This window comes from Neurospora tetraspora (genome assembly GCF_033439725.1).
Source record: "Neurospora tetraspora strain CBS 560.94 chromosome Unknown B0H65scaffold_7, whole genome shotgun sequence".
NCBI classification, from domain to species: Eukaryota; Fungi; Ascomycota; class Sordariomycetes; order Sordariales; family Sordariaceae; genus Neurospora; species Neurospora tetraspora.
Window position 1 is genome coordinate 3,009,564 of NW_026944389.1, and position 16,051 is coordinate 3,025,614.

Sequence of the window (16,051 nt, forward strand, 5' to 3'; positions counted from 1 at the left end):
CGCAATGACAATGACTCGCCATTCTTGGCTAAAGAACACTTTTCTGATCATGTTCTAGACCCCGTCTACCGTTATTTTATGTTATCGCCAGAAATAGAGTACGCTGGTCTTACGTTTCTTCTCGTATTGCCGCGATCCCACAGCGTCGCCTCGCTGTCCATCGTTGACTCTCGCTCGACTTGAAACATCGCGGGCGCAAAACACATGCCGGTCGCAACTCAAGGATAGACTGCTACAAGTCTACAAGTGATAACCAAACTCTGTGGCGGGCTCCATCAGGGCAACTGGGCGCAACAAGGATTGGACTTGCGCGGACCCCCACCGGGTATCGGATTTGTGAAAGGCTGGTCGTCCTTGGCTGTATTGACTCGTTACCCGCATCTTGCCCCAGGCGGGCAGGAAGACAGATTCCGTATGACGCCTGACCGAGATAGAAGTCCTTCCCCAGACATACCTTTCTTGGATGATTCTGATCATCATCCAAGCTTCCCGCTTCGTTCACTGCTACATCAAGCTGTAGTACCGGCCGGCACCAATTCGTCAACCACCACTCGAGGGCAGCCGACGCCAACCTCCTCGCAGTCTTCGCAAGACTTTGAAGTCTTACCCATTGGTTCGACACAAGACCAGGAGCGTGTGAATACGTCGCCTGGGCGGGACGAGCCCGTCCGGACCTTATCTGGCAATGCCCATGGAATCCTCGATCAACTTGGCTTACATGAGGGAACGGGTGGCAACAGCCAAGATAACGACGACGATAGCATACCAAGCGAGCCCGTATCTGAAGAACCCATGACCAAGAGACAACCTTCTCTTCTCTCCGTAGCGCCAGGGCGTAGCAGTCCCTCCTACGGAGCCATATCCTCTGCGCCGGCCCTTGCGACCGGTGCTCTCCAATCCCAAGGGAGCGAACCATCCGTACGCACCGAAACCGGCTCTGAGAGCGGTGATGCATCTGTGGGAAGATCTTCCGAGCGCTTTTCCTTGTCGCTGCGGAAATCGGGGGAATGGGGCGGCTCGATGACAATGCGAGGAATCGAGGGTCGTTTTGGTACAGAAGTACCACTCGTCAACGACATTGATCCGGATGACCTGGGGCATAGCGTGGAAGAAGAGTCTCTGCTAGACCGTTCGGATGAGTTCGACGAGGGCGATGAAAATGAGCAGGGCCCGGCAGACAACTCTCCCTACGCCCAGGTACGAGCTTCAGTTGCGCCCACCGACAATACGACACTTTCCATCAACACTCCACGGATGTGGACGTTGGCCGTGCTATTTTCTTTTCTCGGATCTTCCACCAACTTGTTCTTTTCGTTGAGATACCCCAGTGTTGCAATCACGCCCGTCATCGCATTATTATTGACACATCCCCTTGGTCTCATGTGGGACTTCTTTCTCAAACGAGCGGACGACCCCCCGGAAGAGTATGTGGATGGATGTCGGACAAACAGTGCCAACACTCGGATTCACAATGAGCAACCACGTCTTTTTGTTCCTTGGGAAAAGAGAAGCAAGCTCGACCGGCTGCGACTCTGGCTTGCCCAAGGTCGCTGGAACGAAAAGGAACATAGTTGCGTCTATGTCAGCAGCAATGTCTCGTTCGGTTTCGCCTTCGCGACGGATGTTATCGTTGAGCAAACCCAGTTCTACAAACAGGATGCGCCGATACTCTACCAGATTCTCCTCACCATCTCTACTCAAATCATGGGCTACACCTTGGCCGGTCTCACACGGGGATTCCTTGTCCGGCCAAGCGGCATGATATGGCCTGGTACCCTCATGTCGGCCGCCATGTTTACTACCATTCACAAGCAGGAGAACCATGTGGCGAATGGGTGGAAGATGACCAGGTGGAAGTTTTTCATGGTCGTGTTCCTCGCTGGCTTTCTCTTCTACTTTGGACCCGGCCTCCTGTTCCCTGCATTGAGCTATTTCAACGTCATCACCTGGTTCGCTCCCAAGAATGTTGTCGTTGCCAATCTCTTCGGCGTCGTGTCCGGCTTGGGATTGTTTCCCATGACATTTGACTGGGCCCAGGTCGCCTATATCGGATCGCCTCTTCTAACACCATTTTGGGCAGCCATGAACGTGGTTGGCGGTCTTGTCGTTGTCATGTGGATCGTTGCACCTATCGCATACTACAGCAACTGGTTCTACTCCTCTTATATGCCAATATTATCAGCAGCGGTTTTCGACAACACGGGCCAGGTATATGATGTCAGCAAGGTCCTTACCAAGGATTTTGTTTTGGATCGAGAAGCCTATTCCAAGTATAGCAGAGTCTTCCTCCCGATCACATATGTCCTCGGCTATGCCGTTCAATTTGCCGGCCTTGCCTCGCTACTTACACACACCATATGCTGGCACGGCAGAGACATATGGGCTCAGTGGAAACAGAGTCTGGGTGAGGTGCATGGCGCTGAGTCCAAGGGCTCGTATGAGCCGATTGCAGAGTCAACCGAGGGACTAAATCGGATTTCGAGTCGGTTGAGTTCGAGATCAAGCTTTACTAGGTCTAACTCGAACATGGAGAACATTATGAATAGGGAAGACGTACATAACCGGTTGATGAGGAGATACAAGGATGCACCAATGTCGTGGTATCTCATCACTTGCATATCGATGCTGGCCATTGGTATCTTCGTCGTTGAATAGTAAGTTATTTTCTAAACAAACATTTGAACATGTCGATCTAACCCTCTCCTTAGCTACCCGGTCCACCTGCCTTGGTATGGCCTGCTTCTCGCTCTCGGAATCTGCAGCATCCTGTTCATCCCCATCGGCATCATCATGGCGGTCACCAACCAGCACAGCAGCATTTATCTGATCTGCCAACTCGTTGCGGGCGCCGTCTTCCCCGGCCGACCCGTCGCGAACATGGTATTCGTGACCTACGGATACATCTCCTCAGCACAGGGAATCAAGTTTGCCGCCGATCTCAAGCTGGGCCACTACATGAAGATCCCGCCCCGGATCCTCTTCTCAGTCCAGATGGTCGCCACCATCGTCTCCTCCCTCACGCAGATCGGCGTCCTCAACTGGATGTTCAAGAACGTCCCCGGCCTTTGCACGCCAGAGGCCCTGAACGGGTTCACCTGCCCCATTGCCCGCGTGCACTTCAACGGATCGATCCTGTGGGGCGTCGTTGGCCCTAGCGAGTTCTTCGGCCCCGGGGCAACCTACCGACCGCTCGTATGGGCATTCGCCGTGGGTGCGGTTCTACCGATTCCACTGTGGCTATACGCACGCAAGAGGAAGGATAGCATTGTGCGGAAAATCAACCTCCCCGTGCTCTTTGGCTCGCTGGGCTGGATCCCGCCGGCGACGGGCCTGAATTTTTCGGTGTGGGCTCTCGTTTGCTACGTGTTCAACTACGTGATCAAGAACCGGACGCGGGCGTGGTGGGCAAAGTACACGATGACGCTCAGCGCGGCGCTGGACTCGGGCCTGGCGTTTGGTATTGTGGTGGTGTTCTTTGGGTTCATCTATCCCGGGGTGGTCAAGGGGTTTAGTTGGTGGGGGACGGAAGTGTATAAACAGGGCTGTGATTGGCAGGCTTGTGCGTATCAGGCGGTACCGGAGGGTGGACGGTTTGGGCCTGATGTTTGGTAGAGGAGGGTATTCGGGCTAGATGTTGGAAATGTGTGGTTTGGATACGATGATGAGGTTATGATAAGGTATAGAGTGATAGATATGTAGAACTTTCTAACTCCGAGTTCTCACTGTTTGACTTGCACCTCATCGAAACCTTCAACGGTCCCGACGCCCGGCTGTAATGTCCGAACTCCGAAGGCACTGAATGCTTGGCAAACGGATCTCGAATCTGGAACCATCGGGACCTGCAGTCGGACTGCGGGGCTCCGCGTGGGAACGTCGCAAGCCAAGAAAGGGCCGACGGGATCAACTTCTTGGCGCCGCCGGGTCTTGTGATATTACTGGTAATAATCGATATAGGTTCAACGTGGCTTAATTGTATGTATATATGTAAGACTGGCTCTATAGACTTGAAGCTCTAGCATCTAAGTAAAAATCCCGCATATTCCAATCCAACTGGGCACGTACACGCCCAGTAGTTCTCCTGGCCTCTAACATACCCCTTTAGATTTAGTGTACAAACCACGCCAAATCTACCCAAAAATAGCCTAAAATGCCTTAAAATCCTTCTAAAATTAATTAGAACTAATACTATTCCTAAATTACTTCCTCGTTATAATAGCTTTTAAATTATTATTCGTAAAAGTTTTACCCTACTATACTTACCGTTATACTTACCAATTCGTTATCCGAATCCTCTTTTATAGAATCCTTTATATCCTTCAGGCGGCCTATAGTAATATTTCCGTTATTAAACTCTCGTAATTAAATTTATAGCCGCTATAATTCTACGAATCCTAATTACTCTATAGACTTTAAATATACTTTAGGAAGGAAATTCTTAATAAAGCTATTTACAATCTACTCTTTAGTAAGTACGTAAATTATATATATTAGCTTCCTCTCCTATACTTACTTTAATTAATATTTATATATATTAACGTACTTAAATTTAAATATAAGCCGAATTCCCTCCTTTATAATAAATTATATCGTTTATTTATTATTATAATTTATAGGCGTAGCTTCTTAATTTTCGAACCTTAAGGTAAATTTATTAAAGAGACGGCGAATATAAATAACCTCCTTAATTCCCTAAGTAAAAGATAATAGTTCGGCTTTTATAAATAAGGTATTAGTAATAATCGATATGGGTTCAACGTGGCTTGATTGTATGTATATATGTAAGACTGGCTTTATAGATTTGAAGCTCTGGCATTTGGGTAAAAATCCCGCATATCCCAGTCCAGCTGGGCACGTGCACGCCCAGTGGATCCCCTGGCCTCTGACAGGTCTCTCCAACTTCTTGGCACATTCGGCACCGCAACCGATTCCTTCTCACCTCCTCACCTCCTCACCTGGGGCTTGCTCTCTATTCCCCCTCAAGTCTCAGCTCTCACCGACGACCCCTGATAGGTACATCATTGGTCCGTGCGCATCCAGTGAGACGACAAGACGATTGGCAGTTTGACAAACACCCAACCATTCGACGAACCAACCACGACATGAAGCACACTGCACGTGGGTGGTTGCAGTCAACTTTACATATGTAATGGGACCCGATCCTTTTTCTGCAGGTTGCATCTCTCGACTATTCTTTGTTACTTGAGTTCTTCTACCTTCTCGCGGCAAACGTCTGTTGAACTGGGTCGACCTAGTTAGTGGTTCAAGACCTCGACTCATGGCGACTGGGACGTGGATCAACACTCAAGTATATTGCATTGATATATGATGAGCCGCATCAACAAACATCACTGCGCATAATCACATCCTGGAAGAACAACAACTTCGGCATTGATCAAACCCGTCTGTCTGGCCATCAAGGTCCCCGCAAGGATATCCTATATATCCCCATTTACATCGTCACCTTCCGGCAATACTCGCGGTTAGGGAGAACGAGTCCGCGCAGAGTCGTATCCGGGAATACACGTCTAGACGGGAGAGGTGGAATAAGGAATCGCTTCACAGTTGCGCCGAACCGAACATGGATCCGGCCACCAAAGGAACGTCCAGGGCCTCCTCTGTATTTACTTCCCTCTTTAGGATGGGAGGAGGCTCGCAGCATAAATACTCGCCACTCGATCACGATGGCGAAGCTTCAGGAGGAGTAGCTCCAGAGAGTCAGACTCGGTTGCTTCCAGGCGAGTCAACAGACGAGAACTTGGACGAGGAAAGTCAACTTAAACAACAAAAAGGGAGAGGCTTGCTTTATCGGTTGGTATGGGGAGATCCTAATAACATCTTTGTCAAACTTATCATGCTCCTCTTGATGATTCCGTTGTTCAGCTACCTGGTTGCTGCTTCTCTGTGAGCCCTATTTTTTTACCTTTCTTGCCATATCTTCACGTCAAAAATACTAATCATCTCATCAGACGGGTACTCTCCCCAAATTCAGTACCTTGCGACACCCCCGAGCTTGGCTACCAATGTGACCAAAAGACCACTCACACATGGGGCCAATACTCGCCCTTCTTCTCCGTCCCATCGGAGATCTCCCCCTCCGTTCCCGAGGGCTGCCGCCTCACCTTCGCCCAAGTTCTCTCCCGCCACGGCGCCCGCTTCCCAACCCCCGGCAAAGCCGACGATATTTCCGCCGTTCTCACCAAGATCAAAACCTCCGCCACCTGGTACGGCCCCGACTTCGAGTTCATCAAAGATTACAACTACGTCCTCGGGGTAGACGACCTCACCGCCTTCGGCGAGCAAGAAATGGTCAACTCCGGCATCAAGTTCTACCAGCGCTACGCTTCCCTCATCCGGGACTACACCGACCCGGACTCTCTCCCCTTCGTCCGCGCCTCGGGGCAGGAGCGCGTCATCGCCTCAGCCGAGAACTTCACAACAGGTTTCTACTCCGCCCTCCTCGCCGACAAGAACCCACCCCCTTCCTCCCTCCCGCTTCCCCGCCAGGAAATGGTCATCATTTCCGAATCGCCCACGGCCAATAACACCATGCACCACGGCCTCTGCCGCGCCTTCGAGGATTCCACCACCGGCGACTCGGCCCAAGCGACCTTTATAGCCGCCAACTTCCCGCCTATCACCGCGCGCTTGAATGCGCAGGGTTTCAAAGGCGTCACTCTTTCTGATACGGACGTCCTTTCGCTTATGGATCTCTGCCCTTTTGACACCGTCGCTTATCCACCTTCCTCTCTTTCCCAAGAATCATCTACCCGCAAGAGGATCTCCCCCTTCTGCTCCCTCTTTACGGCCCAAGACTTGACGGTATACGACTACCTCCAATCCCTCGGCAAGTTTTACGGGTTCGGCCCGGGTAATGTTCTGGGTGCCACGCAGGGGGTGGGGTACGTGAACGAGCTTTTGGCTCGACTCACCCACTCACCCGTGGTCGATAACACGACGACCAATTCCACTTTAGACCAAAACGAGGAGACGTTCCCGTTGACGAATAAGAATAGGACCGTGTTTGCGGATTTCAGTCATGATAATGATATGATGGGGATATTGACTGCTTTGAGAATCTTCGAGGGGGTGGATAGGGAGAAGATGATGGATAATACGACGATACCAAAAGAGTATGGAAGCACGGGGGATGAGCCGGGATTGAAAGAGAGGGAGGGGGTGTTTAAGGTGGGTTGGGCGGTGCCGTTTGCGGGGAGGGTGTATTTTGAGAAGATGGTTTGTGATGGTGACAATGATGGGGATGGGAAGATTGACCAAGGGGAAGAAGAGGAACAAGAGTTGGTGAGGATCTTGGTTAATGATAGGGTGGTTAGATTGAATGGATGTGAGGCGGATGAGTTGGGGAGGTGTAGGTTGGATAAGTTTGTGGAGAGTATGGAGTTTGCTAGGAGGGGAGGGGATTGGGATAAGTGTTTCGTTAAAGGTAGCTCGGGTAGGTTATGGATTTGGTCCGGATAATAAGCAGGCGTTAGCCTTTTCTTTTTCTTTTGGGCGATCAGCGAGCGATGGAAGGTAACAGCAAGCCAAAGACATCTCTGTTCTGAATAATACCTAATACCTAATAAGCCAAGTAAGCCAAACCCTTGGGAAACTGTAAGACGGGCACAACCACTACCTATCTGTCTAGCACCCTAGCAGCAAAACACCCGCCAAGCACAAAACATCCAAGTCATGGCTCTGCTAGTACTTGTTGTACTATCTCCGCCCACCGCCTCTGACTCTTTACTTGAGCCTTGTGCACAGCCTTGGCCAGATGTTCTACTCTCTCCGCCAGCCGCCTCTGACTCTCTTGAGTCTCCTTCTTCTTCTTGTCCACCTTTTTAACTCCCTTGGGATTATCGCTGCCGACTACTTTCTTATATGGCTTCCTCTTGGCCAAGACCTGTTTCCCCTTTTGGTCGGGGGCGGCCTTGTGGTTGTGCTTCACCCAGGGAGCTAGCTTCTCCAGCTCCTTCTCTTTCTCTTTCTCCATAGCGGCGACACGAATCCTCAATTGAACATCTGCCTGCTGCCTTTGCCTCTCCTTCCTCGCTAGTGGCGGCTCGTGGTACGCGTTGGGCTCCTCGTACAGATTGGGTTCTTCAATCCAGTCTGTGTCCTGGGACAGGACCCAGAGCTCGGTGCTGCGGTTGCGGAGGTCCTTCTGGATGTCCTGATCAAACTTCTTGGGAAGTTGGTAATCTTTCTTTGTGGTGTATAGGATTGGATAGTTGAGGGGTGATAAAGGTTACTCACGTTCTGCATGGTGTCGTTCCTGTTAGCAGAGAGGAAGAATAAAAAAAGTAGGACGTGCAACTTGAAGAAGGAAGAGGAAAATGTAGGGAGGAGTGAAGAATATGGAATATTGCTTTATACTCATGAGAGATGTGTTTAGCTTATTCACATGATGCAAGACCGCTTTGGAACTTGTATACACTTGTATACCCTGATGCAAATGCATTGTCCAACTTGTTTCCTTCGAATATATGGCATGATCTTTATAGTAGTCTGTGTCCTGGGACATGACCCAGAGCTCGGTGCTGCGGTTGCGGAGGTCCTCCTGGATGTTTTGATAAAACTTCTTGGGGGTTAGTAATGACGCCGTGTATGTTCTCCTTGGATTGTTGAGGAGAAAGGAAGATGTGCTCACGTTCGGCATGTTGACGTTCTGGCTAGCAGTGAATAAATAAAGATAAGAACAGGTCGGTTCCAATTTGAGGGGGAAAGAGAGAAATTCAGGGAGAGAGATGAAGACCTTGGCTTCTTGTTCTGTACTCAAGATCAATGACCAACGTATCTTGATTTCTTACATGATGCAATGGAGCTTTTGGACTTGTATACAACGATGTAAGGTCATCAACACCTGATGCAATGCATTGTCTAACCTGTTTCCTTCGGACGATTTCATCTTGAAGAGCAGACGCCACTGTTCAACTAGCCGTTGGCCCCAACGGGTAAAAGAGACCTTAAAGTAAGCCTCCCGCCTTTTGTCCGATCCAGTAACAAAATATAAGTCACTGCCTCTGGCGAGGTTTCCCATTGCCGGAAGGCATACAAAGCAACTTCCTCGTCAACCTTGTCTTTCCAGCCACCTTTGTTGAACACACTCAGCGCCTTGGACAACCATTCGATGTGACGGCCTGCATACTCCTGTTCGATAGGCTCCCCTTCAGTAACATCCTCTTCGGTGGTCTCCCTGGCGGCCTTGTTTTGAGTGGTATAGCGTCCGCCAGATACGTGACGCTTTCAACGAGAGCATCGACGTTGGTCTTCCTCTTCGGCTTTGTAACTGTTGGAGTGTTACGAAGTTGGTGAATTGGAATGGCATGTTGGCCAGTGGCACCGGATCTCTGACACATTTGATGTTAGCTGCAGGCATTTTGACGGTATCGACCCACGGTCAATCCACGGTTCGAACTCGCTCGGTCGCCCTCGCGTTTTCGAAGTCTTTTTACCCAGGATGCCCTACGGCTTGACGGATGATACGGAAGGAAGAACCCTCATGGCTCCCCACTCAAAGTCAACGATTCGACTTCTCTTGTACTGGGCATGCCAGACTGGTATTTCACTGGGCTGGATGAGAGCCCTTTTGTGGTGTACATCTAGCAAGACACCGTACTGGGCACCCAAGAGCTTGAAACTTTTAATGGACAAGAAAAAGAGGAAACTCGACACAACGATGTTGTGAGTGGTACACATGTGAAGAGGTCGCCATGGAAGTTGACTTGCCAAGCACAGTTTGTACCTGGACAGGGCAGGGCGGCAGCCACCCGCTAAAGCCCGAAAGCTTGTCACTAACAGTGGATCTTTACTGCCCCTTTGGGCTTAGATAATCGGCCGTCGCTGATCTGGATGTTTGCGGCCACTCATCCTTGTCGTCTTGGCTCAGAAAGTCCCGCTCGGTGGGCAGGGAAGCCCCGCTGACGCAGTGCGTTCCCTCTTCAGTTCGGTGGTCGCGGAGCTTTCAACTTCACCACCCTCCTCCATTACCGGTCCGGAATCCGTATCGCCCGCAGAATAAAGCCTCGTTCTCTCTTCTTCGTGTTACATACCGACAAACAAGACTCTGGTACCTGTACTCCACGCCCCGGGACCCTCACCCAACTAACCGCCTGCGACGGAACTCCACGAAACGGCTGCCTTCTTCCCGGTTTTGCGCCAGCCTCTCTTTTACGACGGGTTTACCCACACTCACACACCAAACCGTCAAACGAGCGACCGCAAAAATTATCTTTGACAACTTCAACCACGACAGATGCGAGCCGACGACCACAAACGACCAACGACTCCATTGACTTCCTCCTGAACTCGATCCGCCCGTTCCGCCCGCTTCCTTCTCCTATCCAACTACAGACAAGCGGAAAACGGAACTGAGCCAACGAACTCGACCTTCACCATGGGGCCGGCTAGCGTTATTGTCCTCTGCGTCTTCCTCGCAGTGGTGGCTGCCGCCATCTTCTATATCCTAATCACACGCATCCAAGCAACAAAGCTGGGGGTATGTCATCCCTCCATCTCCAACGTCGGCTGTTCTTTCAAATTTGCGGTTGCGGATTCCAATTCCTCTTACGAACGAACCATGATTGACAACATGACTAACATCGTATTTTCAGCTCCCACCACCACCCATCACCTCTTACATCCCTTTCTGGCCCGAGCCTTCGAACTCGCTTCCCTACGCCAACAACACCTCTTCTTCCTCCGGCGGTATCAAGGGCTGGTTCGGCAAGTTCAAGAAGAACAACAATCGCACTGCGGCAGGTGCCTACGAGCCCTCCGGTGCTAACGCCAACGCCGCCCGGAGCCGCGGTTTCGGACCCCTCGACCCGGATGAGGCATGGGATGCGCGCGTTGGACATGAGGCGGATGGCTATGGACCCACATACTACGAGGAGACGGAAATGCAGCCCCCTCGGCACAACAACCTTGGCGACGATACCAGCTACGGAGGAAGCAGCTACCAGATGAACCTAGCGACCAACCCGGGCAACACTGGCACTAGCAACCCGTTCGCGGATCCTGATGAGGAGAGAGGCAGAAAGAGGAGCCGTTCTCCTGGCCCGGCTGCGAACAAGGGATTGAGTGCGCCCGCCTCCCAAAACCCTTTCGATGATGCTGCCGCGGATCAGAGCAACGTTAGCATGAGAGGCGTCAGCCCCCGTCCGATTGAGGGCACGGGAGCCTCGAAGCCGAGTGGCCACAATAATGGCGAGCCTGAGAGCCATGCGGAGAGGAGGTCAATCTTCAGAGAGGATGTGTGAGGCGGTGATCAACTAAGTGATGGATATTACTGGCGGCACAACAAAATGGATTAAAAAAAAGCCTTTCGGCTCTCCGATCACTACGAAAAGCACGAGGAATGGTCTACCGGGGTGTTAAAGGCGCGGCTACATTTTCATGAGAGGGCCATGTCTCTAAGGGGGAAAGGTGTGCGTGTACCTGTTGACGGGTACTCTTATCTTTCTACCCGAAAAGGCGGCAAGGGAAACATTTGGATTGGTTTGTTCATCATTTCTGGGAAGGGCGATTGGTTGGGAGTTAGGACACGGCTCTGTTTCTATCTATGTGTTCGATTACTTCCGCAAGAGTTACTTGAAATGACAGAAGCCATACGAGAAGCAACGCACCAGTCGTCAATATCAATCAATGGGCTGAGGCCAAACATACCAGCGCGGACACTCGTGGCCGGTCAGGGAGGATCTTCAAACAACAACTTACCGAGTTATCACACAAAGACCGAACGGCACACCTCGCATTCCAACAACAACAACTTTCCCAGAATCAAAGGAGGAGCACATATGATACATGCAGTACTCTATCGGACACGATCAAACTCTTTCATCCTGGCCTTGCCTCGTGCGTTACCGACCTTGCGGCCGTCCAATGTCTCGCTCGGGACACCGGATGATGGGATGAAACTGAAAAGAGAGCATGTTTAAGACCCCACTTCGGTCGCATCCCGCCCCACCCTCGCCGAGCTGGCCAGCCGAACCCCTGACGGGATGGACCAACACACGCCCGATGACATGGAAGCTCTATTGCTCTCCACCTTCCCCGCGCATGTCATCTTGGAGCTTATATACCCCGAGTTTTGAAAGCTTCCAACCAACATTCTATATACCAATTTCATTGAAACTCAGCTTCACCAACTGTAGAAAAGGCTGTTCACCTATATATAACCACCCTTTACGACGGCACTGTCGATTAATCTTGTCTTTTACTGTACCACTATCTCTTGATATCTAATAGCTACGGCAACCACCATCACCATGTCCGACATCAACCTCAAACAGATCCACGACACCCTCGTGGAGGTCGCCTTCGAGGCTGGCCGCATGATCCTCGCTGCCAACCCAAACAAAATTGACAAGGGTTCAAAGATGAACTGTGCGTGCCTCTCCTTTTATCCTCCAAGTTCTTCCCAAGCAGTTACCTACCTACCCATCCTGAGCAAGCAACCTCAGCTAACTAACAACCCCTTTGCCCTCCACAACAGCCGCCGACATAGTCACCGAAACCGACCAAGCCGTCGAGCGCATGGTCTCCACCACCCTCCGCTCCAAATACCCCTCCTTCTCCTTCGTCGGCGAAGAGACCTACGTCCCCGGCGAAACCAAAGTCACCTCAGCCCCGACCTTCATCGTCGACCCCATCGACGGCACCACCAACTTCGTCCACGGCTACCCGCACGGCTTTTGTATCTCGCTCGGCTTCGCCCTCGACCGCCGCCCCGCGGTGGGAGTCGTCTACAACCCCGCTCTCGACACGCTCTGGACGGCCATCCGGGGTCAGGGCGCTTACTGTCAGCGCAACGCCTCGCTCGAACCAGGAAAGGGGCAAGGAGAGAAGCAAAAGTTGCCGCTGAATGGGGGCCAGCCGCTAGGAGACTTGTCCACGTCCCTGGTGGCGGTGGAGTGGGGTAGTCAGCGCGATGGGAAAAACTTTGATATCAAGACGAGGGTGTTTAGGCAGTTGACTGCTGCCAAGGAGAATGGGGGGAGCATGGTGCACAGCTTGCGCAGTTTGGGCAGCGCGGCGCTGAATATTTGTGCCGTGGCGGCGGGCCAGGTTGATATGTATTGGGAGGGCGGGTGTTATGCGTGGGATGTGACGGCGGGTTGGTGTATCTTGGAGGAGGCGGGCGGGATTATGGTTAGTGGGAACCCGGGGGATTGGAATCCGGAGCTGGATTCGAGGTTGTACTTGGCTATTAGGGGGGCGGAGAGCGGGCAGAAGGAGATTGTGGAGGAGTTTTGGGGGGTTATTGGGGATGATAAGATGGATTATAAGCATTAATGGACGGTGAACATGGAGAGGGGATGGCACAGGTTTAGGTTATTAGTATTGGGCCAAGGAATGAGCAGGCATATCGGGATTAGAAAGATGTCGACTAGACGAGTTAAGGTTATCGTCAGAGGGGCTGGATTGGGGTGCGATATCCAGCAAAGAATCGTTCGCCTGTCAGCATTGTGAGTGACAGCTGCACCACGATCCTATAGCTGGTCGAAAAGTAAAAGTCATCCCGTTCTTTGACGTCGTTCGATATGGCAAGGCACGTTGCAAAAAGGTCAAAAAAAGAAATTCACATTTGATCCGACCCAGGCTCGATCTGGGGACCTTCAGTGTGTTAGACTGACGTGATAACCAACTACACCATCGGACCGTATTTGTGAATGAAGATTAGAGGCACTCCCTCGACTCATGAAGCCGGAGTCTCTTCATGCCATATTCTGGCGTATCGCTCTTTCTTTCACTGCTGGAAGAAGCCGGCACGACCTGGCAGCTGAGCTGGGTGGTTTACCAAGCGAGCACCTGCGCCCTATATGTAACCCGAACTATGCTGGAAGCAAAGTTCCGTTATTTTCTGAGAAGGCTATTTCGAAGTCAGCTACGGAACTGAAGTATGACGAGCCTCACAATGTGCAACTCGACCTTCGACAAGTGAGATGCCATTGTTTGGATGGAAAAGGGGCTCAGGGGCAGAGAAAAAGTGGAGCCCCATGCGCCTCGAAGCTACGGCAAGGCACAACAGCCATGTGCGCATATCCGTCCCCCGGTCATGCTGCGAGGCCCGGGCATCATCCACCGAGAGCTTGGACATCCGCCTGACAACTTCCCACTGTAATTACACCGCGCTACGGGGCTGTACACTTGCAACAACCCGACCTGATTTCCTCGAGATAACCTCAACCCAATCGAACTGATTCCCATTGACCGAGTATCAATCTCCGCCTTGTCCCTTTTATCTCCGTGACCATCTCGTCCAATTGAACGTCAATTGCTCCCATCATCTCGAGTACGGTCAATCAGCGCTCAGTCCCGTCGACGACCGCATCACCACCCGAACCCGAAGCCGTTGCCCCCGGACCTAGGTCACCATTGCGGTTCACGGCCCTTCGGCTCTAGAGAGGTAGCTGCTCGCCAACTTTCCAACTCACTTACACGTTACCTATACAACGACTACGAAGTCAACCGCGACAATGCCGCCAAAAATCGAATCGCAGGAAATCGAGACGTACTGGAACATCTTCTCGGCGCGAACAAATGGCGGCAAGTTCCTGACGGGCGAGCAGGCGGCGCCCGTGCTGAAGAACAGTGGCCTGCGCGATGACCAGTTGGAGCGCGTGTGGGATCTGGCCGATGTGGACAATGACGGGAACCTTGATTTCGAAGAGTTCTGCGTTGCGATGAGGGTCATCTTTGACCTTTTGAACGGGGTTCGTTTACCTCCTTCCTGAAGCCGCGAGTGAGCGAGCGAGGGAGCAGCAATAGCAGCTATATCAGAGAACTAACACGGGATACGGAAACAGGAATACGCAGATGTCCCGACAACTCTCCCAGACTGGCTTGTCCCCGAATCCAAAGCCCATCTTGTGCAGGCGAACCGCGCGCTGACCGGCAAGGCGCCGAAATTCGAGCAAGTCGAAGATGAAGATGATACACCCGGCTTGAAGGATGGGTTCGACTGGTACATGAGCCCGGCGGATAAGTCCAAGTACGAGCAGATCTATCAAGAAAACCGGGATATGCGCGGCGAGGTTTCCTGTATGTTTACTCCCCTTCCCTTCCTATTCCTAACCTATGCTAACCTACCCTCCCTCCCGCAGTCGCCGCCCTCCAAGACCTCTACGACTCCCTCTCCGTTCCCGACACCGACATCCGCTCCGCCTGGAACCTGATCAACCCGTCCGCCTCCTCGACCATCAACAAAGACGCCTGCCTCGCCTTCCTGCACATCCTCAACTACCGCCACGAAGGGTTCCGCATCCCGCGCACCGTTCCCGCCTCGCTGCGCGCCTCCTTCGAGCGCAACAAGATCAGCTACAACGTCAACGACCCGTCGCAGTCGCGCTGGGCCCAAAAGGCCGACGACGAGACCTCCACGGGCCGCAAGGCCAAGTTCGGCGACCAGTACCTGACGCGCCTGGGCCGCTCCTCGTTCAAGACGGCCGGCACGGATTTCTCGTCCGAGCAGAAGGACGACCAGTGGGAAGAGGTCAGGCTGAAGAAGCAGCTGGCCGAGCTGGAGGAGAAGATGGCTAAGGTCGAGGAGGCGGCGAACCGTCGCAGGGGCGGGAAGAGGGATACGAAGCCGGCGCTGGTCAAGAGGGAGCTGGAGCAGCTGTTGGATTATAAGCGCAAGGAATTGAGGGATCTGGAGGAGGGCAAGGGGAAGGCGGCGGCTGGTGGGAGCCTGAAGAGCGTGGCGGATGACTTGGCGACGGTTAAGGAGCAGGTGGAGGGGCTGGAGGCGCATTTGAGGAGTAGGCAGGAGGTGTTGGAGCAGCTGAGGAGGGAGATTGAGGAGGAGAAGGTTGGGAGGTAAGCTTGTGAGGGTTAGCACGAGGGGATGGGCTGAAAAGAGAGAGAGAGCGGGCTGGATGATTTTGTTGGGTTCCTCGAGATGAGGATCATGGAATGATTGGGTTTTCACTTGTGTCTAACTTTCTAAGACAGCATAATCTCTTAATGGTATTCAGTGGAGTCACAGCAAGCTACCTGATGGTTCATATCTTAACCCATGATGTTTCCTCTGGTACAACGACATGAGTAC

At 52.1% G+C, this 16,051-nt stretch overlaps 5 protein-coding genes and 1 non-coding gene across 6 annotated transcripts; 5 read left to right on the forward strand and 1 right to left on the reverse strand.

Annotated features, from left to right (window-relative positions):
• Nucleotides 1-414: 414 nt before the first annotated feature.
• B0H65DRAFT_433498 (OPT oligopeptide transporter protein-domain-containing protein) lies at nt 415-3,612 on the forward strand (the record flags this gene model as incomplete). The annotated part of the gene is made up of 2 exons (XM_062825075.1): nt 415-2,654; nt 2,709-3,612. 2 exons carry the CDS (start codon nt 415-417, stop codon nt 3,610-3,612), a joined length of 3,144 nt encoding a protein of 1,047 aa, XP_062678812.1.
• A 1,816-nt stretch (nt 3,613-5,428) lies between these two features.
• Nucleotides 5,429-7,587, forward strand: B0H65DRAFT_301226 (histidine phosphatase superfamily). The gene is made up of 2 exons (XM_062823142.1): nt 5,429-5,901; nt 5,967-7,587. Exons 1-2 carry the CDS (start codon nt 5,579-5,581, stop codon nt 7,474-7,476), a joined length of 1,833 nt encoding a protein of 610 aa, XP_062678813.1. The 5' UTR covers nt 5,429-5,578; the 3' UTR covers nt 7,477-7,587.
• A 2,806-nt stretch (nt 7,588-10,393) lies between these two features.
• On the forward strand, nt 10,394-11,258 carry B0H65DRAFT_511654 (uncharacterized protein; the record flags this gene model as incomplete). Its single annotated transcript, XM_062828504.1, has 2 exons — nt 10,394-10,495; nt 10,611-11,258. 2 exons carry the CDS (start codon nt 10,394-10,396, stop codon nt 11,256-11,258), a joined length of 750 nt encoding a protein of 249 aa, XP_062678814.1.
• A 1,008-nt stretch (nt 11,259-12,266) lies between these two features.
• B0H65DRAFT_432587 (uncharacterized protein) lies at nt 12,267-13,293 on the forward strand (the record flags this gene model as incomplete). Its single annotated transcript, XM_062825014.1, has 2 exons — nt 12,267-12,384; nt 12,494-13,293. 2 exons carry the CDS (start codon nt 12,267-12,269, stop codon nt 13,291-13,293), a joined length of 918 nt encoding a protein of 305 aa, XP_062678815.1.
• A 293-nt stretch (nt 13,294-13,586) lies between these two features.
• B0H65DRAFT_t396 lies at nt 13,587-13,660 on the reverse strand. Its single transcript has one exon. It is a non-coding gene; the product is annotated as a tRNA-Val (tRNA).
• A 412-nt stretch (nt 13,661-14,072) lies between these two features.
• Nucleotides 14,073-16,015, forward strand: B0H65DRAFT_476590 (actin cytoskeleton-regulatory complex protein). The gene is made up of 3 exons (XM_062827374.1): nt 14,073-14,714; nt 14,808-15,042; nt 15,105-16,015. Exons 1-3 carry the CDS (start codon nt 14,478-14,480, stop codon nt 15,821-15,823), a joined length of 1,191 nt encoding a protein of 396 aa, XP_062678816.1. The 5' UTR covers nt 14,073-14,477; the 3' UTR covers nt 15,824-16,015.
• The last annotated feature ends 36 nt before the right edge of the window (nt 16,016-16,051 follow it).

Bases quoted from the DNA above. Each gene is read 5' to 3' on its own strand.
- B0H65DRAFT_301226 (XM_062823142.1), top strand. From the start codon at position 5,579: ATGGATCCGGCCACCAAAGGAACGTCCAGGGCCTCCTCTGTATTTACT. The intron at 5,902-5,966 runs GTGAGCCCTATT...TCATCTCATCAG, and splicing joins TACCTGGTTGCTGCTTCTCT to ACGGGTACTCTCCCCAAATT.
- B0H65DRAFT_476590 (XM_062827374.1), top strand. From the start codon at position 14,478: ATGCCGCCAAAAATCGAATCGCAGGAAATCGAGACGTACTGGAACATC. The intron at 14,715-14,807 runs GTTCGTTTACCT...ATACGGAAACAG, and splicing joins TCTTTGACCTTTTGAACGGG to GAATACGCAGATGTCCCGAC. The intron at 15,043-15,104 runs GTATGTTTACTC...TCCCTCCCGCAG, and splicing joins TATGCGCGGCGAGGTTTCCT to TCGCCGCCCTCCAAGACCTC.